Source organism: Amblyraja radiata, chromosome 8 (assembly GCF_010909765.2).
Source record: "Amblyraja radiata isolate CabotCenter1 chromosome 8, sAmbRad1.1.pri, whole genome shotgun sequence".
Classification (NCBI taxonomy): domain Eukaryota; kingdom Metazoa; phylum Chordata; class Chondrichthyes; order Rajiformes; family Rajidae; genus Amblyraja; species Amblyraja radiata.
The window spans coordinates 68,011,680-68,033,714 of NC_045963.1; the positions used below are offsets into that span (position 1 = coordinate 68,011,680).

At 46.4% G+C, this 22,035-nt stretch overlaps 1 protein-coding gene across 13 annotated transcripts in view; it reads right to left on the bottom strand.

The window, feature by feature from the left end:
- The window catches only part of syne1 (spectrin repeat containing nuclear envelope protein 1), a 440,240-nt gene that overhangs the window by 108,853 nt on the left and 309,352 nt on the right, over positions 1 to 22,035 (bottom strand). For all 13 annotated transcript variants that reach the window (XM_033026154.1, XM_033026164.1, XM_033026166.1 and 10 more), the window contains 11 exons: positions 18,731 to 18,931; positions 17,572 to 17,745; positions 17,291 to 17,422; positions 15,247 to 15,443; positions 13,027 to 13,159; positions 11,246 to 11,428; positions 9,245 to 9,394; positions 7,655 to 7,831; positions 5,562 to 5,717; positions 3,060 to 3,215; positions 1,081 to 1,251 (listed from right to left, as the gene is read on the bottom strand). In XM_033026154.1, coding sequence (XP_032882045.1) covers positions 1,081 to 1,251; positions 3,060 to 3,215; positions 5,562 to 5,717; positions 7,655 to 7,831; positions 9,245 to 9,394; positions 11,246 to 11,428; positions 13,027 to 13,159; positions 15,247 to 15,443; positions 17,291 to 17,422; positions 17,572 to 17,745; positions 18,731 to 18,931 — 1,830 coding nt within the window. The remainder of the gene's footprint in view (positions 1 to 1,080; positions 1,252 to 3,059; positions 3,216 to 5,561; positions 5,718 to 7,654; positions 7,832 to 9,244; positions 9,395 to 11,245; positions 11,429 to 13,026; positions 13,160 to 15,246; positions 15,444 to 17,290; positions 17,423 to 17,571; positions 17,746 to 18,730; positions 18,932 to 22,035) is intronic.

The window sequence follows — 22,035 nt, forward strand, 5'->3', positions numbered from 1 at the left end:
AATCGGGGACAATCAGCCATGATCGCAATGAATGACGGTGCTGGCTCGTAGGGCCGAATGCCCTCCTCTTGCACCTATTTTTCTATATTTCTAAGACAAGCTTATCTAGTCAAGGAGTGAATGGGAATAGTTGGAAAGTGAAAAAATTGACAAAAGACAGAGACAAAATACTGAAGGAATTATCTCCAGAGATGCTACCTGACCCACTGAGTTACCCCAGCACGTTGAATTTTATTCATGCTTCTATATTATCTATTCTAACAAAGGGTCTTCAACCTGAAACTTTACCTCTGTATATCTTCCCATAAGTGAGTTCCAATTTTGTTTTTGTTCCAGACATCTTGTAGTTGATCATTCAACTAACAGTGAAAGGAATGGAGATTCCATGACCACATAATACACAAAGGCAGTGCCATATATATCAATGGCTTTCCCTTTGCCTAATTTAGCATGATCAATGTGATTATTTCTGACTGCCAACGAGAGCACAGCATGTGAATGATATTAGTTATTAAACTGTACTGTAAATAATAATGTTATTTAGGAACAACATTACTGAAGTAAACAACTTCATGTCTTTGTCATAAAAACAAAAAGACTATTTTGATGGGTTTAGTGGGAATGAGTAGAGAACTATTTAACAGCATGGTTGATAAAAGAAAATAAAGATACCGGGATAAGGCCAAGACAGAGTACATGGGCCTTGGGAGCACCAATCGTGCCAAAAGAGTTCATAAATTCATAAGTTATAGGAGCAGGATTAGGCCATTCAGCCCATCGTCCACTCTGCCACTCAATCATGGCTGATCTACCTTTCCCTCTCAACCCCATTCTCCTGCCTCCTCCCCCTATCCCCTGACACCCTTTCTAATCAAGAATCTGTCGAGATCCATTGACTCGGCCTCCAAGTTAAGTTCAATGTAATTCAAGAGCATAAACTGGCACGGCCTCTGTTGACTGCTGATTCTGAGAGAGCTAGAGTATAAGAGCAATCTGCTGTCTCGGCCGAGGTACTGTAATTAAATTCCGCTTCCGCCTACGGAGCAAGTGCGTGCCGGGTTTACGGATGTCGGCTCTTACCTGCAGGTTGTCCACCTGGATTTGCACGGCTTCCAGAGATCCAGTTAGCAAGCGGAAACGAGAAAGGGAGTAGTTGGCCTCCGTCAATTGCCCGTTAATCTCTTCATGTGCTCCCTTGTAGCTAATCCACTGGTCCAACATTGACTGCAGCGTGGCTCTGAGTTGTCCAACCTAGAATAGACCAACAATAATTACAGGCCCTCTGATATACACCATCCATATTAAACTCACAGATGGAGTCACAGAATAAGCAGATCCTGGGCAATTTACCTTAAAGACTTGAGTGAGACACCCTTACATGTGACCCCCCGACCGAAGGCTCGTCGGACCACGGGGACTGGCAGAGAGCTGGAGATGTTGGACGCGAGGAGCAAGGGCCGGTATGAGGGTGAACAGGGTTAATGCCTCCAGCGCCTTCAAGGTCGGCTGCAGGAGGCCTCCCGCCGGGACACAAAGATGGCCAGACGAATAGAGGGACGTCAGTTCGCAGGAACGGCTCCAGTACATCGAGTGCACGAGCCGCCCAGACTTGGAAATAGCGCCAAAACATGGCGGCGCCAGAATTCCTCCGTGCAGTTGCATATGTGACAGATAAAGCACCATTGAACCATTGAAGTGTTCTGAATGCCAGATTAGAAGATATTGAAGAGCAACTCTTCACGACCATGTAAAACTTTCCTGTAGGGATTAATTCGCTGGCTCTCAGAGCTGACATAGACCCATTGAGATGAAAATGGCCTCCTTTGGTGTTGTTCCAAAAGGGGTCCCTCAACACACTAATGGCCATTGGCAGGGTCTTGCAAACATAAATCTTGACTTGAACGTATCACGTTTTTTCCTCTTTTGGTTGTAAACAAAACAGAGACGACAACATGTGTTGTCCAAAGCCATCTTATATTCACAGACAAAACAAAACCAAGATTGATGCACGCAGGCATCATCAGTGGTGAGATAGACAGAGTGGACAGCTCAAGTCAAGAGTGGAAACAAAAGACAGCATTTTATGTTACATGGAGGTGGAGGGTGGACAGAACAGAAGAATGATCTGTGATAAGGTGCAGACCAAAGAGTTGGCAATACTTTAAATCTGGCATTGGACACAGAAATGAAAAAGGGGAACAAATTAAAACAGCCACCATGTGTAGACAGAGGGACAAAATGCTGGTCACAGAGACATGCAGGATGGTAACAGGCCCTTCAGCTTTATGAATCACATGAATACTATACCATAGTGTTGAATCAGGTTTCCATTACATTGTGAGCCAGTCAAAATTTTTACGATCAATTTTCTGACACTAGGCTACAATTTACCAGATGACTTGACCATTCCCATTACCAGCGGGCCAACACGCATCAAACAGTAACTACTGTCCAATTTACATACATGGTTTCTCAGGCAGTCATTGAAGCCATAGGGAACAGCTCCATCCAAGACCGCAAGAAACTGCAGAGTTGTGGACGCAGCCCAGACCATCACACAAACCAACCTCCCTTCCAGTGACTCCATTTACACTCCAAGCTGCCTCAGCAAGGCCACCAGCATAATCAAGGACCAGTCTCCCTCCGGTCACTCCCTCTTCTCCCCTTTCACATCAGACAAGAGGTACAGATGTGCGAAAACACACACCTCTAGATTCAGGGACAGTTTCGACCCAGCTGTTATCAAACAACTGAACCATCCTATCAACAACTAGAGAGCGGGCCTGAGCTACTATCTATCTCATTGGAGACCCTCAGACTATCTTTAATCGGACTTTACCTTGCACTTAACATTATTCCCTTCAACCTGTATCTGTTACAGTGTGGATGGCTGGACTGGATCATGTATAGTCTTTCCGCTGACTGGTTAGCACGTAACAGAAGCTTTACACTATACCTCAGACACATGACCATAAACAAAACTAAACAAATGGAATTTGGGTCCACTATAATTCACACTATCCCAAGCCAGCTTTGCTCGATCATTCAAACATTCCTACCAGGTGATCCAGCTGTGTCCAGGAATGACTGAGTTCTCGGAGTGCATCCATGACACTGCTGGAGACCTCGCCTTTCTTGTTCTGGATGAGGAGCAGTCCACTTTGTTCAACCTTCTCCACTTCCTTTTCTTTCACACGGACCATATTTTCCAGTTCCTGAAATTGACAGCATCAAAATTAGTCAGGGTTTGTATCTGCGCAAGCTCATCGATATCCCGCACCTCTGCTCTTGCTCCCCCCTCCCCACATTCGTAACAAGGAGAGAGCCCCCCCTTGTCCTCACCTTCCACTCCATCAGCCGTCGCATACAGCGTATAATCCTCCGACGTTTTCGCCACCTCCAACGGGATCCCACCACTAGCCTTCCCATCTCCACCCCTTTCTTCTTTCCACAGAGACCGTTCCCTCTGCAACTCCCAGGTCAACTCGTCCCTTCCCACCCACACCACCCCCTTCCCAGGTACTTTCCCCTGTAACCACAGGAGATGCAATACCTGTCCCTATACCTCCCCCCTCGACTCTATCCAAGGACCCCAACAGGTGCAGCAGAGGTTCACTTGCACCTCTTCCAAACTCATCTACTGTATCCGCTGTTCCAGGTGAAGACTCCTGTATATCGGCGAGACCAAGCGCAGGCTCAGCGACCGTTTCGCTGAACACCTCAGTCCGCCTAAACTTACCTGATCTTCCGGTTGCTCAACACGTTATTTAACTCCCCCTCCCATTCCCACACTGACCTTTCTGTCCTGGGCCTCCTCCATTGTCAGAGTGAGGCCCAGCGCAAATAGGAGGAACAGCACCTCATATTTCGCTTGGGCAGATTACACCCCAGCGGTATGAACATTGACTTCTCTAACTTCAAGTAGCCCTTGCTTTCCCCATCTCTCTCTCTCTCTCCATCCCCACCCCATTTTCAGTTCTCTTATCAGTCTTACTGTCTCTGACTACATCTTATCTCCGTAACGCCCACTCCCCTGACATTAGTCTGAAGAAGGGTCTCGACCCAAAACGTCACCCAAGCTGCCTGTCCCGCTGAGTTACTCCAGCATTTTGTGTCTATCTTCAAGATCATCCCATCCTCTTTAGACTTTAGAGATACAGGCACTTTAGCTGTCTGAGTCCATGCTCGCCATCAACCATCTATTTAAACTAATACTACATTAATCTCCCATTTTTGATTATTATCTGGTTGTTAAATTCTCTACTGGTCAACCACCGATTTTCCGGCATTCCTCGTTCTATCGCCCTGCTGGATTACCGGTTTTGCCAGACCAACAGAGGTCACGGTCTCCGAGAGGAGTCCACCAGTACCGGAACGGTCTGCCTGGGCAGCCCAGAGGACGAGATACCGCAGAAGTCAGGGAACGGGTCTGCCGGCTCCGACCAGGCAGGAGTTCCAGAGACCCGGCAAAGGGGGCAAATCCAATCTGCCTTCGAGGTCAAGATCAGCCGTATCACCCAGCCTGGGCTCCACATATTCCGGGGGTGATTTCAAGTGCGCCCTCGTAATCCTGTCCAGATTAAAGAAGGTGCCAGACCACCGCTTGCCGGGATATCGGTGGTGGACCGGCAGGAGATAGGAGTGCTGTTTCTTGAGCTGATATATTGGGTATTGCTGAAGCAATGTAGGTTGAAGGCAGAAGAGGTCAATGTGGGAGTAGGAGGGGGTATTAAAACAATGGGTGTTTAGCAGCTCAGGTTCCCTCTGCAGAAATGTCTTCTCAATCAACACTCAGTTAAATTGAGCCATTGTAAATTGTTCCCTGTGCTGATGAATGGTAGAATCTAGGGGGAGTTGGTGGGAATGTGGGAAGAAAATAAGATCTGTGTATAATCCGTATGGAATCCTATGAGTATAAAAGTTGGGAGGTCATTGTTACAGTTCTATGAGATGTGGTGATGCCATATTGAGAGCATTGTGTTCAGTTTTGGGCACCATGTTATAAGAAAGATGTTGTCAAGCTGGAAAGAGTGCAGAGAAGATTTTCAAGGATGTTGCTAGGACTCGGGAGAGATTGAGCAGACTAGAACGCTATTCCTTGGAGCGCAGGAGGATGAGGGGTGATCTTATCGAGGTGTACAAAATCGTGAGAGGAATAGATCAGGTAAAAGCATAGAGTATCCTCCCCAGGGGAATCAAGAACCTGAGGATATAGGTTTAAGGTGATGGGGGAAAGATTTAATAGGAACATGAGGAAGTATATCTTTTTAACGCAAAGGGCGGTGGGTGTATGGAACGAGCTGCTGGCAGCGGAAGTTGAGGCAGGTACTATCGCAACGTTTAAGAAACATTTAAACAGGTACATGGATGGGATAGGTTTAGAGGGATATGGGCCAAATGCAGACAGGTGGGACTAGTGTAGATAGAACATGTTGGTTGGTGAAGGCCAGTTGGGCCAAAGGGGCTGTTTCCATGCTGCATGACTCAGTAGGCTGAAGGGCCCATTTCCACGGCTACGTGACTCTATGAGAAAGTAAAACAGTTTGGGTCTAATCCCATACCCGGCAATCCTTCAGAGCAGTCTGGACAGAGGCAAGGTCACCGATGGAGTTCCACTTCTTGATTCTCTCTTCCCGAGTTTCAAACCAAGTTTTCAAGCTCTGCATGTTATTCTCATACTCCGTCCATGATTCCAACGAGCCTTCTAATGACCTGATCTGTCAACAAAAATAACCCATTATATTACAAACCAATTATTAGACCGTAGTCGATGCATGCTCATGTTTGAACCTTGTATGGTTCATGATCACCATTTCCATTCTTGAACTTGAAGAGAAAAATAGCTCTGCTAAAATATATGTTTCCGCAATGCAAATTGGATATAAGGTGCTCAATAAATTAGGGTATATTCATAACTTCACGAGTCATAGGAGCAGAATTGGGCCATTCGGCCCCTCAAGTCTACTCCGCCATTCAATCACGGCTTAACTATCTTTCCCTCTCAACCCCATTCTCCTGCCGTCTCCCTGTAACCTTTGACACTTACTAATCAAAGAGCCTGTTAATCTCCGCTTTAAAAATACCCATTGATTTGGCCTCCACAGCCGTCTATGGCAATGAATTCCACAGATTCACCATCCTCTGGCTAAATAGATTTTTCCTCATCTCCTTTCTAAAGAATCGTCCTTTTATTCTAAGGGTGTATCCTCTGCCGCACGACTCTCCTACTAAGGGAAACATTCTCTCCACATCCACTCTATCTAGGCCTTTTACTATTTGGTGGGGTCAAGGAAAGAGAGTTCACGTCGCGGCCCTGTTTCCACCAATCTTTCTACCACCACGCACAAGAAACGGCAAGACAGACACCATTGCATGCAGGTGCCGACAAGTGTGTTCAGCTCTGGCTGAACAACTTCTAATCTTGTGTGTGGACGCCATAAGAAGACTATTTAGTGTTTTTTTTTTAATGAGTTCCCCTTCATCCTTCTAAACTCCAGTAAGTACAGGCCCAGAGCCATTGAATGCTTATCATACGTTAACCCGATCATCCCTGGGATCATTCATGTAAATCTCCTCTGGACCCTCTTGCAGCAATATTCCCTGTAGGTCACTAATGTCAGGGTGGCACCGTGGCGCAGATGTGGAGTGGCTGCATCACATCGCCAGAGACCCGAGTATGATCCTGACTGCAGGTGCTCTCTGTATGGAGTTTGTACGTTCCCCCTGTGGCAGCGTGGGATTTCTCGAGGTGCTCTGGTTTCCTCCCACATCTCAAAGATCAGTGTAGGATCATTGGCTTTGGTAAAATTGTAAATCGTTCCCAGTGTGTAGGATAGTGCTAGTGAACGGGTGATCGCTGGTCGGTGCTGTCTCAGTGGGCTGAGGGGCCTGTTTCTGCACTGTATCTCTAAAGTCTAAAGGTGAAGCTACATACAGAAATTACGCGCTTGATAAGACAAATGAGTCCATGCAGCCTATAATGCCTTAAGCATGATGAACATCACACTCTACATCCCCCTACTTTTACCTAATTAACTGAGCGAGCCAAAACTCAGGGTCCAAAAAGAAAACTCTGGGATAAAAAAAACTTTGGAAAACTCCACTCAACTTGATCAAAGCCAGTCCAGGATCCTGGGAGATTCAAGATGTTTAGTTCAGTTTCGTTTAGTTTATTGTCACGTGTGACGAGGTACAGTGAAAAGCTTTGGTTGCATGCTAACCAGTCAGCGGAAAGACGAGACATGATTACAATCGAGCCGTCCAAATGCACGATAAACATGCGCGAGTCAGTTTATAGATAGTCCGAGGGTCTTTAATGAGGCAGACGGTAGCTCAGGACCACTCTCGAGTTGTTGGTAGCGTGGGTTTCCAGGGGGGCTCCAGATCCCTCCCACGTCCCACAGACAAGCGGGTAGCGGGGTTAATCAGCCAGTGTGTGTGGGTGAGGGGCAGACTCTGAGTGGAGTTGATGGGAATGTGTGGAGAGGAAAACAAAAACTCAGAGGGTTATGGGGAGAAGGCGGGAGAATAGGGTTGAGGGGGAAAGATAGATCAGCCATGAGCGGACTTGATGGGCTGAATGGCCTAATTCTGCTCCTATAACACATGAAATTATGAGGATGGTTCAGTCGCCTGATAGGAACTGGGGTATTACCTGCTCAGTGATGAGCCCTTGAAGCAGTTGCCACCTCCTGTTCATTACACCAAGGCGCTCGGCAAAATCGGTCTTATCGCTGCGCTTGCTCTCCACATCATGACTGCTGATCTGTAAAACTGACTGGTTCACAAAGTCCACGGTCAACTGCTTACAGGTCAAATCGATCTTGAAAGCCTGGACAGTGGAAATAAAATGTTGCTCTGTTAATTTATCGATACAATGGCGTTACAGGTACAAACACAAGATTTAAACTACAATGTAGTTGCAAATTGAACCCTTCGTCAAAGTATGAATTGCTCAGTTACATCCACCTAAGTTTCTGATTTGTCCAGACTCAACATCCAATTCCCCAGCAATGGCAAGCCATTCTTTCATGGTCAGGATCAGGGCTGGTCATTTCGGCCAGTCATCCATGCAATCTCTTTCTCCATTTAAGATATCCTGACCAGCTGGACATGTCCCACTGCCCTGCTCGTGGCAACATGGAAAGAGACAAAGTTTAATCTGCCTCAAACTGCCACATGAACTCATTTGGTCTCACCTCATCAGGGATATTCCCTTTGTTCTACCCATCCCTCCCGACCGTCTCTGTAGCAAAGAACACGGTGGCACAGTGGTAGTGTCGCTGCCTTACAGCGTCAGAGACCCCGGGTCGATCCTGACTACGGGCGCTGTCTGCACAGAGTTTGTACGTTCTCCACGTGACCTGCATGGGTTTTCTCCAGGATCTCCAGTTTCCTCCCACACTCCAAGGACTACATCACTAGCCACAACACACCATTACAAACGGGGGATTTTACCGAATGAACCTGGAAACACATGGTTATGGGTCCTTGCAATGTTGGAGATAAGCTTTGCTACACTGCAACACATATTTCTGGAGCAACCTTTGATTGCTAAAGCATCCTGCATTTTGCGCATAATTTTAGTTAATTATTTTCCTGGTCATAAGGTGGTGGGTTCAAATCCCAATCCAGAGCTCTCAGTGCGCAATCCAGGGCAACTCTTCAGTGCAACAAAGAGGGGGTACCACACTATAGGGGATGCTGGCTTTTGGATGGGACCCTAAATGGAGACCACATCTTACTCTTTCAGATGGGGAAAAGCTGTCCCGTGGCTCTACTTAGACACAAGCCCGGACAGCACTCCCTAGTCATTGCATACGTCTCAAACAACTTCCCAAATAAGATTGAGAAACAAGAGACCGAAGATGCTGGAATCTGGAGCAAAATGCAAAGTGGTGTAGGAACTCAGCAGGTCAGGCAACATCTGTGGAGGGATTGGACAGGCATGTTTTGGGTTGGGATCATTCTTCAGACTCAATTGTAAAGAAGAATCCTGACCAGAAACATTATTAAATATTACATTTAAGGTTATGGTCAAAGGGTACATATTACATTAGGAGTTTTTATTCCAAAAAGATTATCTGATCATTTTTATTTTGTTGCTCGTTTGCGCCTTGCTGTGCAAAATTGGAGTCATGATTCACTACAAGACAAGTGTAAAGCAATGTATTGGTTGCAAAATGCTTGTGGATGCCCCCAAAGGACCTGGTAAACCGGAGGCTAAGTGCACATTCTCCCTCACCTTGTACTTCTTGAGGTATTGTTCCATCGTTTGTGAGCCCACTGCACTTTTGATCTTCTCATCGTCCTCTTCAATGATTTGCTCCATCAAGGTGATCCAGTTCATGAGCTCGTTGATCGCTGTGCGAGACGGTAACTTCTCCATCTGAAGCTGAGGAATAAAAGATTACTTTCCCCCACAGACCATGGCAGTGCTGAACTTTCACATTGAATCGGCAGTACCTAGCTTGATGTTTACCTTAAAACTTCCACCAAATAGACCAAACCTCGCAAAATGTTGAGTATGCAGTTGAATAAATCATTTTAGTTAAACATCTGCATCCTGAAACATAACCAGAAGATCCACACTGCGTCTAATCCCACTTTTCGTGTCAATAACATCTTACTGCACCAGTCAGCTTGTAAGATTTTATAAAAATTTATCTTTCAAGGTACATCTCAGGCCTTTGTCCAAGCATCTGCCTATCAAATAACCCTCCTCACCTGTGTCCACCCATTTTCTGCCATTCTTTGTCCTGCCCTTCTTCTCTTCCAGCTTTCTTCCCACCCACAACCCACAACCAGTCTGATGAAGGGTCCTGAACCCGAAACGTCACCTATTCATGTTCTGAGATGTGGCCTGATCCGCTGAGCAGTATGAATGCACAACAAACTTACTAACTGATGGAGTTCTTCCTACCATCCTGCTCGGTCTTGGATGAGCCGAAGGAAAGCAATGAGGTCCTCCAGTGGTCTATTGAATGAAGCTGCATGACCCGACAGTCCGCCAACGCTTGAAGGACAAGATGGGCAGGTTTGAGGTTGGCGTCTCTCATTTCCCTTGGCATGGTGGAGGGAACTGTGTTGGGATGGGTCTGTGAATGGAGCTGCCTCCATTGACCCCGTGATTTAAAGGCAAGATTGATCTTGGCCATGGTGGTCACAGTCCTATCATTCACTCAAGAACAAGCACAGCAGAGGAACAGGTCCTTCACCCCACAATGGCCATGCCGAACATGTTGCCAAGTTGAACAAATCTCCTCTGCCTGCAGGTGATCCATATCACTCCATGTCAATATGCCCATCTCAAAGCCTCTTAAATGCCCCTCCACCACCAGCACCCCAGGCAGCACTTTCACCCACACATGAGGAGCAGTGACTTAGAACCACAAGCATTTGTAATACGGGACAAGGACATTGTTCTCCCTCCCATATCTTTGACCATTTCCAAGGAAGAATGCTGGAGTAAGGCAGAGAAACCAGCATTCTTCCCGCATCAGCAGGAATTTACACTAGTGGACAGATGCCATTCAACCTCTTCACCCACACTGGATCGCGTCTAAATCCCAATGCTGAACTACTATCTACCCTCATTGGAATCCCTCGGACTATCTTTGATCAGACTTTACTGGCTTTATCTTGCACTAAATGTTAATTCCCTTATCATGTATCATAGAAACATAGAAATTAGGTGCAGGAGTAGGCCATTCGGCCCTTCGAGCCTGCACCGCCATTCAATATGATCATGGCTGATCATCCAACTCAGTATCCCGTACCTGCCTTCTCTCCATACCCTCTGATCCCCTTAGCCACAAGGGCCACATCTAACTCCCTCTTAAATATAGCCAATGAACTGGCCTCGACTACCCTCTGTGGCAGAGAGTTCCAGAGATTCACCACTCTCTGTGTGAAAAAAGTTCTTCTCATCTCGGTTTTAAAGGATTTCCCCCTTATCCATAAGCTGTGACCCCTTGTCCTGGACTTCCCCAACATCGGGAGCAATCTTCCTGCATCTAGCCTGTCCAACCCCTTAAGAATTTTATAAGTTTCTATAAGATCCCCTCTCAATCGCCTAAATTCTAGAGAGTATAAACCAAGTATCTGTACACTGTGAATGGCTCGATTGTAATCATGTATTGTCCTTCCGCTGAGACAGGTTAGCACGCAACAAAAGCTTTTCACGGTACCTCGGTACACGTGACAATAAACTAAACTAAACTAGGGGCATGGATCCCTCCAGTACCTGATGCAATTTTTCCTGGACCAGTGGGATTTGAGTGAGGAGTTCTGTCCACTGACTGTCAGTCCGGGCCAGCCCAGATCGCAAGGTTGCTGTGTCCACTTTCTTCAGACGTAACAGCTGATTTCCTCTGCTCAGTACCGAGGACTTGAGAGAAGACTTTGTGTCGACCTCCTTGGAAAATTCCTGTAAACAAGAAAGTTGGGAAAACACTTGTGTAATTTATAGCGAAATAAACCATTATGTCCAGTACCTGATGGTTCACAAGAGGGCAAAAGATAATCAGTCCATGGCAAGATACAGCTCAAGAAGAGGTCAATCCGACCTCTGCCCTCACACCAATTCTCTGAAGCTATTAAATTAATTCCAGTCTCTCATTTCTCCCGGCGAGCCGCAGCCACACCAGGCCTGACCAGATACCCGGGTTCGATCCTGACTACACATGCTGTCTGTTGGGAGTTTGTATATTTTCTCCCTGTGACCACGTGAGTTTACTTCGGGTGCTCCGGTTTCCTCCCACACTCCAAAGTTGTACAGGTATGTAGGTGAATCGGCTTCTGTTAATTGTAATTTGTCCCTAGTGTGTCGGGCAGTGCTAAATTCGTGCTTATGTACGGACGGGGTGATTGCTGGTTGTCGCGGACTTGGTGGGCCGAAGAGGCAATTTCCACGCTGTATCGCTAAAGTCTAAAACATGGCAAAGATGATTAGATAATTCCATTATCAATAAAACCTAGCGATCATTTTGTTGAAAGTGACCTAGATTGATGTTATCCATATAATATGTATATTATTGTCCTTCTGATGAAGTTGCATCTTCTGAAGAGATCCACTTGCTTTTATCAGGAGAAAGTACTGTGGCTCCCGATCTTAAATTTTGTGTCTCCTGTTATTAAATGGACTGCATCCAGAGTAATGGGCCTGTCCCATTTAGGCGACTTTTTAGGCGAGTGCAGGAGACTCTGCGCTCGCCACATGTTCGCTGGTGGTCTCTGGTGAGTCTCCTTCATGGTCGCGAGGAGTTCCCGCATTCTGGGAACTAGTCACGGCCTCAGTATGGTCGCAACAAATTTTTCAACATGTTGAAAATGTTTCTGCGACCAAAAATTGGTCGCCATGGAGATAATCAATAATCCTACAGTCGTAGTTGCAGTTGTAGTGAGGTCGCCATGTAGTTGTAGGTAGTCGAGGTAATCGTAAGTAGTTTTAGTTAATCGCCTTTGCTGACCGGTCATTTTCATTGGCTCATTGGGGAAAAAAAATAAGCAGTGGTTTTCAGAACCAAGGATAACCGACCGTTAAATGTTAAATGTTAAATGTTAAATGTCCGCCGAACTTCACAGCCGTGTATCTCTGGCTTATTAAAAAGTTGTCTGGCTTCTTAAAGTCGTCTCCACTCCTTCTCCCCCCCTTTTTAAAGGACTTACCGTACACTGTGCTAGCTGACCTTCCTGTTCATCGCGGTGTGTGTCTGTATCACCTTGGCTTTGCACCGTGTGAATTTGAGACAGCGCTCCCCCTGCTTGTCCTGACCCCCGCCTTTGCGATGTGTGTGTGTGTGTGTGTGTGTGTGTGTGTGTGTGTGTGTGTGTGTGTGTGTGTGTTTCACTCTGACAGTCGGTTCCACCTTACTGTCAGGAGGAAACTAATCATCGGTTACATAATCATAGAGTACACACAAACATTACATGTCTGCAGTTTGCAACCACAGATTGTTCAGCCGTTGATTCTATGGAATTAAGCTATAAAGTTGGAGAGTATCAACAACTCGTGAGCTAACTCACCAGGAATGAGCTCAGATGATCCCTGACAGCGTCCAACTCTTGAGGGAGGGTCACTGACTGCAGTTTCCAGAACTCCAGGCACTCCATGGCAGACTGGAGCCAGTGATTCAACTCAGCAAACTCAGTCTGGTACCTGGGGGAAAAGAAAGCATTAAAGCCATATGAAATTTGCACAAAGGCAGCCCCATCAGGCTGAGGGAGTACGATTGCTGGAAGAGCTGCTGCCTCACATCGCCAGAGACCCGGGTTCGGACCCGACCTCGGGTGCCATCTGTGTGGAGTTTGCACGTTCTTCCACACACCCCGTGGGTTTCCTCCGGGTGCTCCGGTTTCATCCCGCATGCCATAGACGTGCGGATTTGTAGGTTAATTGGTCCTAGTGAAGTTGCCCTTAGTGTGTAGGGAGTGGATGGGAAAGTGGGATAACATAGAACTAGAGTGAATGGGTAATCAATTATTGGAAAGGACTCGGTGGGCCATAGGGCCGGTTTCCGTGCTGTATCTTTAAAGAAATAAGGAAACTAAATAATTGGCAACTATGTTTAAAAACAACATAGGGCCAGAGTCCAGGGGTGAGAGTATTTGATTCACTAGTCTTTGGATCCTAAACGAGTTATTGCTAATTTAATTAAATTAGGGTGGCACGGTGGCGTAGCGCCAGAGACCCTGGTTCAATCCTGACTACGGGTGTTGTCTGTACGGAGTTCATAAGTTCTCCCCGTGACCTGCGAGAGCTTTCTCAGAGATCTTCGGTTTCCTCCCACACTCCAAAGATGTACAGCAAAGTTTGTAGGTGAATTGGCTTGGTACAAATGTAAATTGTCCCTAGTGTGTGTAGGATAATGTTAGGGATCGCTGATCGGTGCAGACTTGGTGGGCTGAAGGGCCTGTTTCCGCGCTGTATCTCTAAACTAAACTAAAATCAGTTACTTCCTGGAATATTTGCAAAATTGAGTAAAATCTAAATATGTATTTATCATTGTGTAGGAAGGAACGGCAGATGCTGGGTTAAACCGAAGTGGATTAAAATAAAAAGCTGGAGTAACTCAGTGAGTCGGGCAGCATCTCTGGAGAAAAGGAATAGGTGAAGTTTCGGATCATCGACCATCGATCAGTCTCGACCCGAAACATCAACTATTCCTTCTCTGCATTTAATATTGCTTACTTCTGCATTGGACAAAGTCTGTGCACTCCAACATCACACCAAACCACCAAGCAACCAAAATGGGATTGTCACCTTGAGAAGAGAGCTCATCAAGGGTCAGTGGTAACACTCTTCCTATAATCAGACAACACTTGCTTGTACTCATCATGTGGGACCTGAATGGAGAGCGACTAACGCCAGCCTACACCTGATAGTGTAGCCAGGACCTGACGGAGGTACATAAAGATGTGAGGGGCACATATACGGAAGATAATGAAACTTTTTTCCCCCATAATGACGATGTCTAAAACTAAAGGGCATTGGTTTAAGGTGAGGAGGAGGAGGCGTAGTGGGGTTCTGAAGAAAAATAAAACTTTTAATCCAACGGTTGGTTTTAGCGTGTAATGCATTGTCTGGAAAGGCAGCAGAGACTGGTACATGGATGATTACTTGAATTGCCCGGGCATCGAAGGTGATGGATCAAGTTGGGCAGCGGTAGAGTTGTTGCCTAACAGCACCAGACTCCCGGGTACAATCCTGACTACGGGTGCTGCTTGTGCAGAATTTGTACGGTCTCCCCGTGACTGTGTGGGTTTCTCTGGAAGTTCCGGTTTCATCCCACATTGCAAAGACATGAAAATTTGTGTGTTAATTGGCTTCTGTAAATTGCCCCGAGTGTGCAGGATGCAAAAGTGAGATAAAGTAGAACTGGTGACAGGTGATCAATGGTCGGCATGGATTTGGTGGGCCGAAGGGCCTGTTTCAACAATCTCCTGTGGCAGTCTGTGGAATTGTCTGCCTCAGAGGGCGGTGGAGGCCGGTTCTCTGGATACTTTCAAGAGAGATCTAGATAGGGCTCTTAAAGATAGCGGAGTCAGGGGATATGGGGAGAAGGCAGGAACGGAGTAATGATTGGGAATGATCTGTCATGATCACATTGAGTGGCTCGAAGGGCCGAATGGCCTACTCCTGCACCTATTGTCCATTTGTTTCTTTGTTCCCCAAATCTCTCAATTGGCACCTTTGACAATGGAACATTTTGGGACAGAGGCACAATGCAACAATTTCCCTTTTACCTGCTCCAGTGTTTAAGGACAGATTCGAGCCGATGCAACTCCCTGCAGACCCTGGCAGTGCTGGAGAGCCAGTGTTCACCCAGCTGGTTCAGCTGGGCCTCCAGGTCTGTGCAGCTGATGGACGTCAAGAGCTTCTTCCCATCCTCCAGCACTTGGTACAACTGTGGCTGGTGTTCAGTCAGGATGCCTTTCAACCGCTGGAACAGAAAGACACCGCACCCTGCGTTCGCATCACCTCAAGTTCACCACTGGAATCATTCCACGTCTTTACATAGGCATTACCAGCCATTCAAGGAAACACAATCTTGGTCCATCCAAGCCTAGGGATCAAAGACATTGGCCGCCCCCTGCAACTCATCCACTACTTTTGTTTTGAAAGAATCATTCATCACTGCAAATAGACTAAAAGGATCAGGCAGCATGCCTGGAGAAAAAGGATGGGTGACGTTTTGGGTCAGGACCTTTCTTCAGACTCCCCACTCCAGAGATGTGCAGGTTTGTAAATTAATTGGCTTCGGTAAAAATTTTTAAAATTATGTGCAGGGGCGGGGTTCGCTGGTTGGCGTGGACTCAGTGGGCTGAAGGGACTCTTTCCGCGCTGTTTCTCCAAAGTCTAAAGTGTGGGTAAATGGGATTATTATCAATGCGTATTGAATGGTCAGTATGAATATGGTGGGCCGAATGGACTGTTCCCATGCTGTGTGACTTGTTTATGGAAGGCTTGTAGTTCAGATACTTAGAATTGATTAGACAACAACAATGGGTGCTGAAAGAATTCATTTCGATAAAGTGAAAAACGATATATTCTGTTGAGGGGATATTAAAAGGTAATTTTAAAATAAATGCTAGATCATTGTGATTATATTTCCATCCAATAACTAGTGAAAATATGGTATTCAGCCACCAGAATGCTGTGGAGAAGGTTTGTTAGATTTCACGGCTAATTCTGACTGGGCGGCATGGTGACCCGGGCTCAATCCAGACTACGGGTGCTGTCTGTACGGAGTTCGTACGTTCTCCGTGCCCTGCGTGGGTTTTCTCTGGGTTCTCCGGTTACTTCCCGCACTCCAAAGACGTACAAGTTTATAGGTTATTTGGCTTCGGTAAAATTGTAAATTGTCCCTCGTGTTAGGTGTGCGGGGATCGCTGGTCGATGCAGAGCCGGCACTGTCCAGAACCAGGGGCCACAGTTTAAGAATAAGGAGTAAGCCATTTAGAACGGAGACGAGGAAACACCTTTTCTCACAGAGTGTGGTGAGTCTGTGGAATTCTCTGCCTCAGAGGGCGGTGGAGGCATGTTCTCTGGATGCTTTCAAGAAAGAGCTAGATAGGGCTCTTAAAAATAGCGTTGTCAGGGGATATGGGAAGAAGGCAGGAACGGGGTACTGATTGGGGATGATCAGCCATGATCACATTGAATGGCGGTGCTGGCTCGAAGGGCCGAATGGCCTCCTCCTGCATCCATTGTCTATTGTCTATTGTTTCCGTGTATCTCTAAACTAAACTAAAATGTGCAGGTTGGTAGGTTAATTGGCTTCTGTAAATTGAACCTAATGTATATAATAGACTGATGTGTGGGGTTTAAGAAAGAACTGCAGATGCTGGAAAAATCAAAGGTGGACAAAAATGCTGGAGAAACTCAGCGGGTGAGGCAGCATCTATGGAGCGAAGGAATGGGTGACGTTTCGGGTCGAGACCCTTGAAGGGTCTCGACCCGAAACGTCACCCATTCCTTCGCTCCATAGATGCTGCCTCACCCGCTGAGTTTCTCCAGCATTTTTGTCCACCTTCTGATGGGTGGGGTGATCGCTGGTCGGTGAGGACTCAGAGGGCTGAAGGACCCAATTCCACACTGTATCTCTAAAAAGTGTAAAGTAATGTATAAAGTGGTGCATTTTAGTTCATGTTTTGATTGACTGAGGCACAGACAAATAAAGATAACGCAGGTCAGCCACAACTGAACCGAATGGTGGAGCAGGGCCCCATCGAGGGGTCTGTTCCAACTCCTACGTTCCCAGGAACGGCACGGGGGGACGTGACCAACCTGGTAAAGAGCGATCCGCTCTGTTAGTCGCTCCTCCGACTCCTCGACCAGTCCAGCTCCAGGGATACTGCTCTCCACTGCTTCCAGTTGCTTGCACAAGTTCTCATAATCCTTTGTCAGCTTGGTCCAGGTCTGCCAAGGCAAGAAAATTATTCAAATTTAAAAAAAAAAAAAAAAATAAAAAAAAATCACAGCTTGAAATATGGACACAACTTACAAGTGCTTTTTGGATGTTACATTGCACAAAGTTACCGATTCTCACCAAACATCAAAGGCCTCACCTCCAAAGTCCCCTCGAATTCCACACCTCTCCTGTGGGCATCCTTCAGCAAGGCCAAGGACTTGCTGATCAGTTCTTCCTGGGAGCTAGTTTCCTTTTGATGGAGGCAGCTGCTCACTTTTTTATAGAGTGTTTCTGTGAGGATCCGGTGAGACTCGAGTCCCTGGAAAAATTCCTTTGAACATATAGAGATGGAGATTAGTCATGGGTGGTCTCCACTGCAATCAGTGCGGTGTATGACTGCAAATTGTCAGCAAGAGATTGAGACAAGGTCCAGCGACACAGCACCCCTGTGTGGTGTCCCTGCAGCTGTCTCACCACTCAGCGCACCGACTGGTTCAGAGATGCTCAAGAAGGCCGGATGAGAAGGCAGGGAGGAAAGACAGAGGAAGGAGGCAACGGAAGGGCCATGGTAGGTCAGGACCACACTCTAGTTGTTGATGGGATGGTTCAGTTGCCTGATGAAAGCTGGGAAGAAAATCGGGCCTGAATCACTGTCGGGCATCAATACTTATTGTTTGTGTAGGAAGGAACTGTGGATGCTGGTTTAAATCGAAGATAGATCAAAATGCTGGAGTAACTCAGCGGGACAGGCAGCATCTTTGGAGAGAAGGAATGGGTGACGTTTCAGGTCAAGACCCTTCTTCAGCACTTCAACTCCCCCTCCCATTCCCAATCCGACCTCTCTGTCCTGGGTCTCCTCCATTGCCAGAGTGAGCAACAGCGGAAATTGGAGGAACAGCACCTCATATTCCGTCTGGGGTCCTTGCGCCCTTATGGCATCAACATTGAATTCCCCCAATTTGGCTAGCCTGTGCTGTCCCCTCCCCTTCCTTCACCCTCTAGCTGTCTCCTCCCACCCTCCCATCCGCCCGCCCTCGGGCTCCTCCTCCTCCCTTTTTCCTTCTTTCTTTCCCCACCCCCCATCAGTCTGAAGAAGGGTTTCGGCCCGAAACGTCGCCTATTTCCTTCGCTCCATAGATGCTGCTGCACCCGCTGAGTTCCTCCAGCAATTTTGTGTACCTTCTTCAGGCTTATTGTTTTTTGTTTTCTGGTGGGTCATCTTACAGCTCGGTGAATCATATGGAGTGCGTGTCTATGTCTCTGGCCAACGATTCTCAAGTACAAGCAACCACGACATAACAATAAACCAGGCTCACCTTGTGTTTATCCAGCAAGTTCTTGACATCTCCTCTGGATGTGACCAGGATCCGCTGGTCCAGTGCCATCTTCTCTTGGCCTGTGTCGGTCAAGTCCGCCAAGTCCTGCAGGGCTTGCTCATACTGACCTCTCAATGCCAGGTTCTGGTTTAAAGAGCTGCGCCTGGAGCCAACAATCATCGTCAACTCTTCATACATATCCTTTGCAAAGGGAAAGGAGTAAAAGGCTTTATTAAGTGGCTTGGATTGACTTAACTGGGAATATTGCATGGTTAAACTTGACCCAGAAATTAATGTATTACAGCAAAAGATTAATTGTCCATCAATTCCATTATAATTGGATGCATCTTTAACAAATATGGCAGCAAGGCGATGCAGCGGTAGAGTTGCGGCCTTACAGCGCCAGAGACCTGGGTTCGATCCTAACTACGGGTGCTGTCTGTACGGAGTTTGTACATTCTCCCTGTGACCTGCGTGGGTTATTCGCTGGAACCTCCAGTTTCCTCCCACACTCCAAAGAGGTACAGGTTTGTGGGTTAATCGGCTTGGTAACATTGTAAATTATCCCTGGTGTTTAGGTTGGTGTTAAGGGCCTGTCCCACTGTACGAGGTAATTCAAGAGCTCACCCGAGTTTAAAAAAAATCAAACTCGTGGTAAGCACGTAGAATGTACGTAGCGGCTACGTCGGAGCTCGTGAATGTCTCGTAGCGGCTCGTAATGTTAACGGCAGGTACTTGGGAAACGCGGAAACTCGTGAAGTTTTTACAGCACTGTGAAAAATGTCCACGAGAGCCCCGAGTACCTACGAACAGCTATTACCGTAATTCTCCGAGTTCGAATCATGGGAAACTCGGGAGAACTCTTGAATTACCTCGTACAGTGGGACAGGCCCTTTAGTGTACGGGTGATCGCTGGTCGGCACAAACTCGGTGGGCTGAAGGGCTAGTTTCCGCACTGTATCTCCAAACTAAACTAAATACTACGATAAAGAAGGTCCACTTTTAAATTTCTCTCTTCGTTTAAGTCCCTGGCACTTTAAAATAAAACCTTTCTGTTTCCTCCTGTCCTGCCAAACAAAGATGGCAATGTAAAGGCAGCTGACAGTTCTTCATTGAACGTTGGTGCCTGATAATTCCTCCCCTGCCTCTGTTCCCATTGTGGTTCTAGGAGAGCCAGACAATCTTCAACCAATTCACAAAAATAAGCTAAATCAAAGCGCTTTCTAACTTCTTAATTGGAACTTAGCACTGTGCAGCACAGGACAAGGCCCTTCGGCCCACGATCTTTGTATCAAACATGATGCCTAGCTGAACTGATCTCTTCTGCCTGCATATGATCCATAACCCTCTATTCCCTGCACTTCCAAGTGCCTATCTAAAAGCCTCTTAAACATCACTATCATCTCTGCCTCCACCACCATCCCTGGCAATGCATTCCAGGCCCCCGCCACCCTCTGTGTAAAAAAGAAAACTCGCCCGCACATCTCCATCAACCTTTCCCCCTTATAGCTATGCCCTTATATTCTGATAGTGACGTTCAGGAGATTCGCATTTGACTAGCTCTAAACCTAAATTCTACATCAATACTACAAATTAGTGTCCCACACGTCACAAATACAGACACCATACTTTCGCAACTAACATATAATGCTCAGCACATAAATAAGCATGCCAATCCCACACACAAACCTGCTGTAGACAACCAAACTTGTGATGGTCAATACTCATATACACTGTAACACACATACACTCACTTTCCACATTGATAGACTGGCCAAGATAGACTGGCGATTGATTCTTAATGGGTTGACGGTGGATATGCAATGGAAGGCATTTAAAGACTGCATGGATGAACTACAACAATTGTTCATCCCAGTTTGGCAAAAAAATAAATCAGGGAAGGTAGTGCATCCGTGGATAACAAGGGAAATCAGGGATAGTATCAAAACAAAACATGAAGCGTACAAATTAGCCAGAAAAAGCAGCCTACCAGAGGACTGGGAGAAATTCAGAGACCAGCAGAGGAGGACAAAGGGCTTAATTAGGAAAGGGAAAATAGATTATGAAAGAAAACTGTCAGGGAACATAAAAACTGACTGCAAAAGCTTTTATAGATATGTGAAGAGAAAAAGATTAGTTAAAACAAATGTAGGTCCCTTGCAGTCAGAAACGGGTGAATTGATCATGGGGAACAAGGACATGGCAGACCAATTGAATAACTACTTTGGTTCTGTCTTCACTAAGGAAGACATAAATAATCTGCCGGAAATAGCAGGGGACCGGGGGTCAAATTAGATGGAGGAACTGAGTGAAATCCAGGTTAGCCGGGAAGTAGTGTTAGGTAAATTGAATGGATTAAAGGCCGATAAATCCCCAGGGCCAGATAGGCTGCATCCCAGAGTACTTAAGAAAGTAGCCCCAGAAATAGTGGATGCATTAGTGATAATTTTTCAAAACTCTTTAGATTCTGGAGTAGTTCCTGAGGATTGGAGGGTAGCTAATGTAACCCCGCTTTTTAAAAAGGGAGGGAGAGAAAACGGGGAATTACAGACCAGTTAGTCTAACGTCGATAGTGGGGAAACTGATAGAATCAGTTATTAAAGATGGGATAGCAGCACATTTGGAAAGTGGTGAAATCATTGGACAAAGTCAGCATGGATTTATGAAGGGTAAATCATGTCTGACGAATCTAATAGAATTTTTCGAGGATATAACTAGTAGAGTGGATAAGGGAGAACCAGTGGATGTGTTGTATCTGGACTTTCAGAAGGCTTTCGACAAGGTCCCACATAAGAGATTAGTATACAAACTTAAAGCACACGGTATTGGGGGTTCAGTATTGATGTGGATAGAGAACTGGCTGGCAGACAGGAAGCAAAGAGTAGGAGTAAATGGGTCCTTTTCACAATGGCAGGCAGTGACTAGTGGGGTACCGCAAGGCTCAGTTCTGGGACCCCAGCTATTTACGATATATATTAATGATTTGGACGAGGGAATTGAATGCAACATCTCCAAGTTTGCGGATGACACGAAGCTGGGGGGCAGTGTTAGCTGTGAGGAGGATGCTAGGAGGCTGCAAGGTGACTTGGATAGGCTGGGTGAGTGGGCAAATGCATGGCAGATGCAGTATAATGTGGATAAATGTGAGGTTATCCACTTTGGTGGCAAAAACAGGAAAGTAGATTATTATCTGAATGGTGGCCGATTAGGAAAGGGGGAGATGCAACGAGACCTGGGTGTCATGGTACACCAGTCATTAAAAGTAGGCATGCAGGTGCAGCAGGCAGTGAAGAAGGCGAATGGTA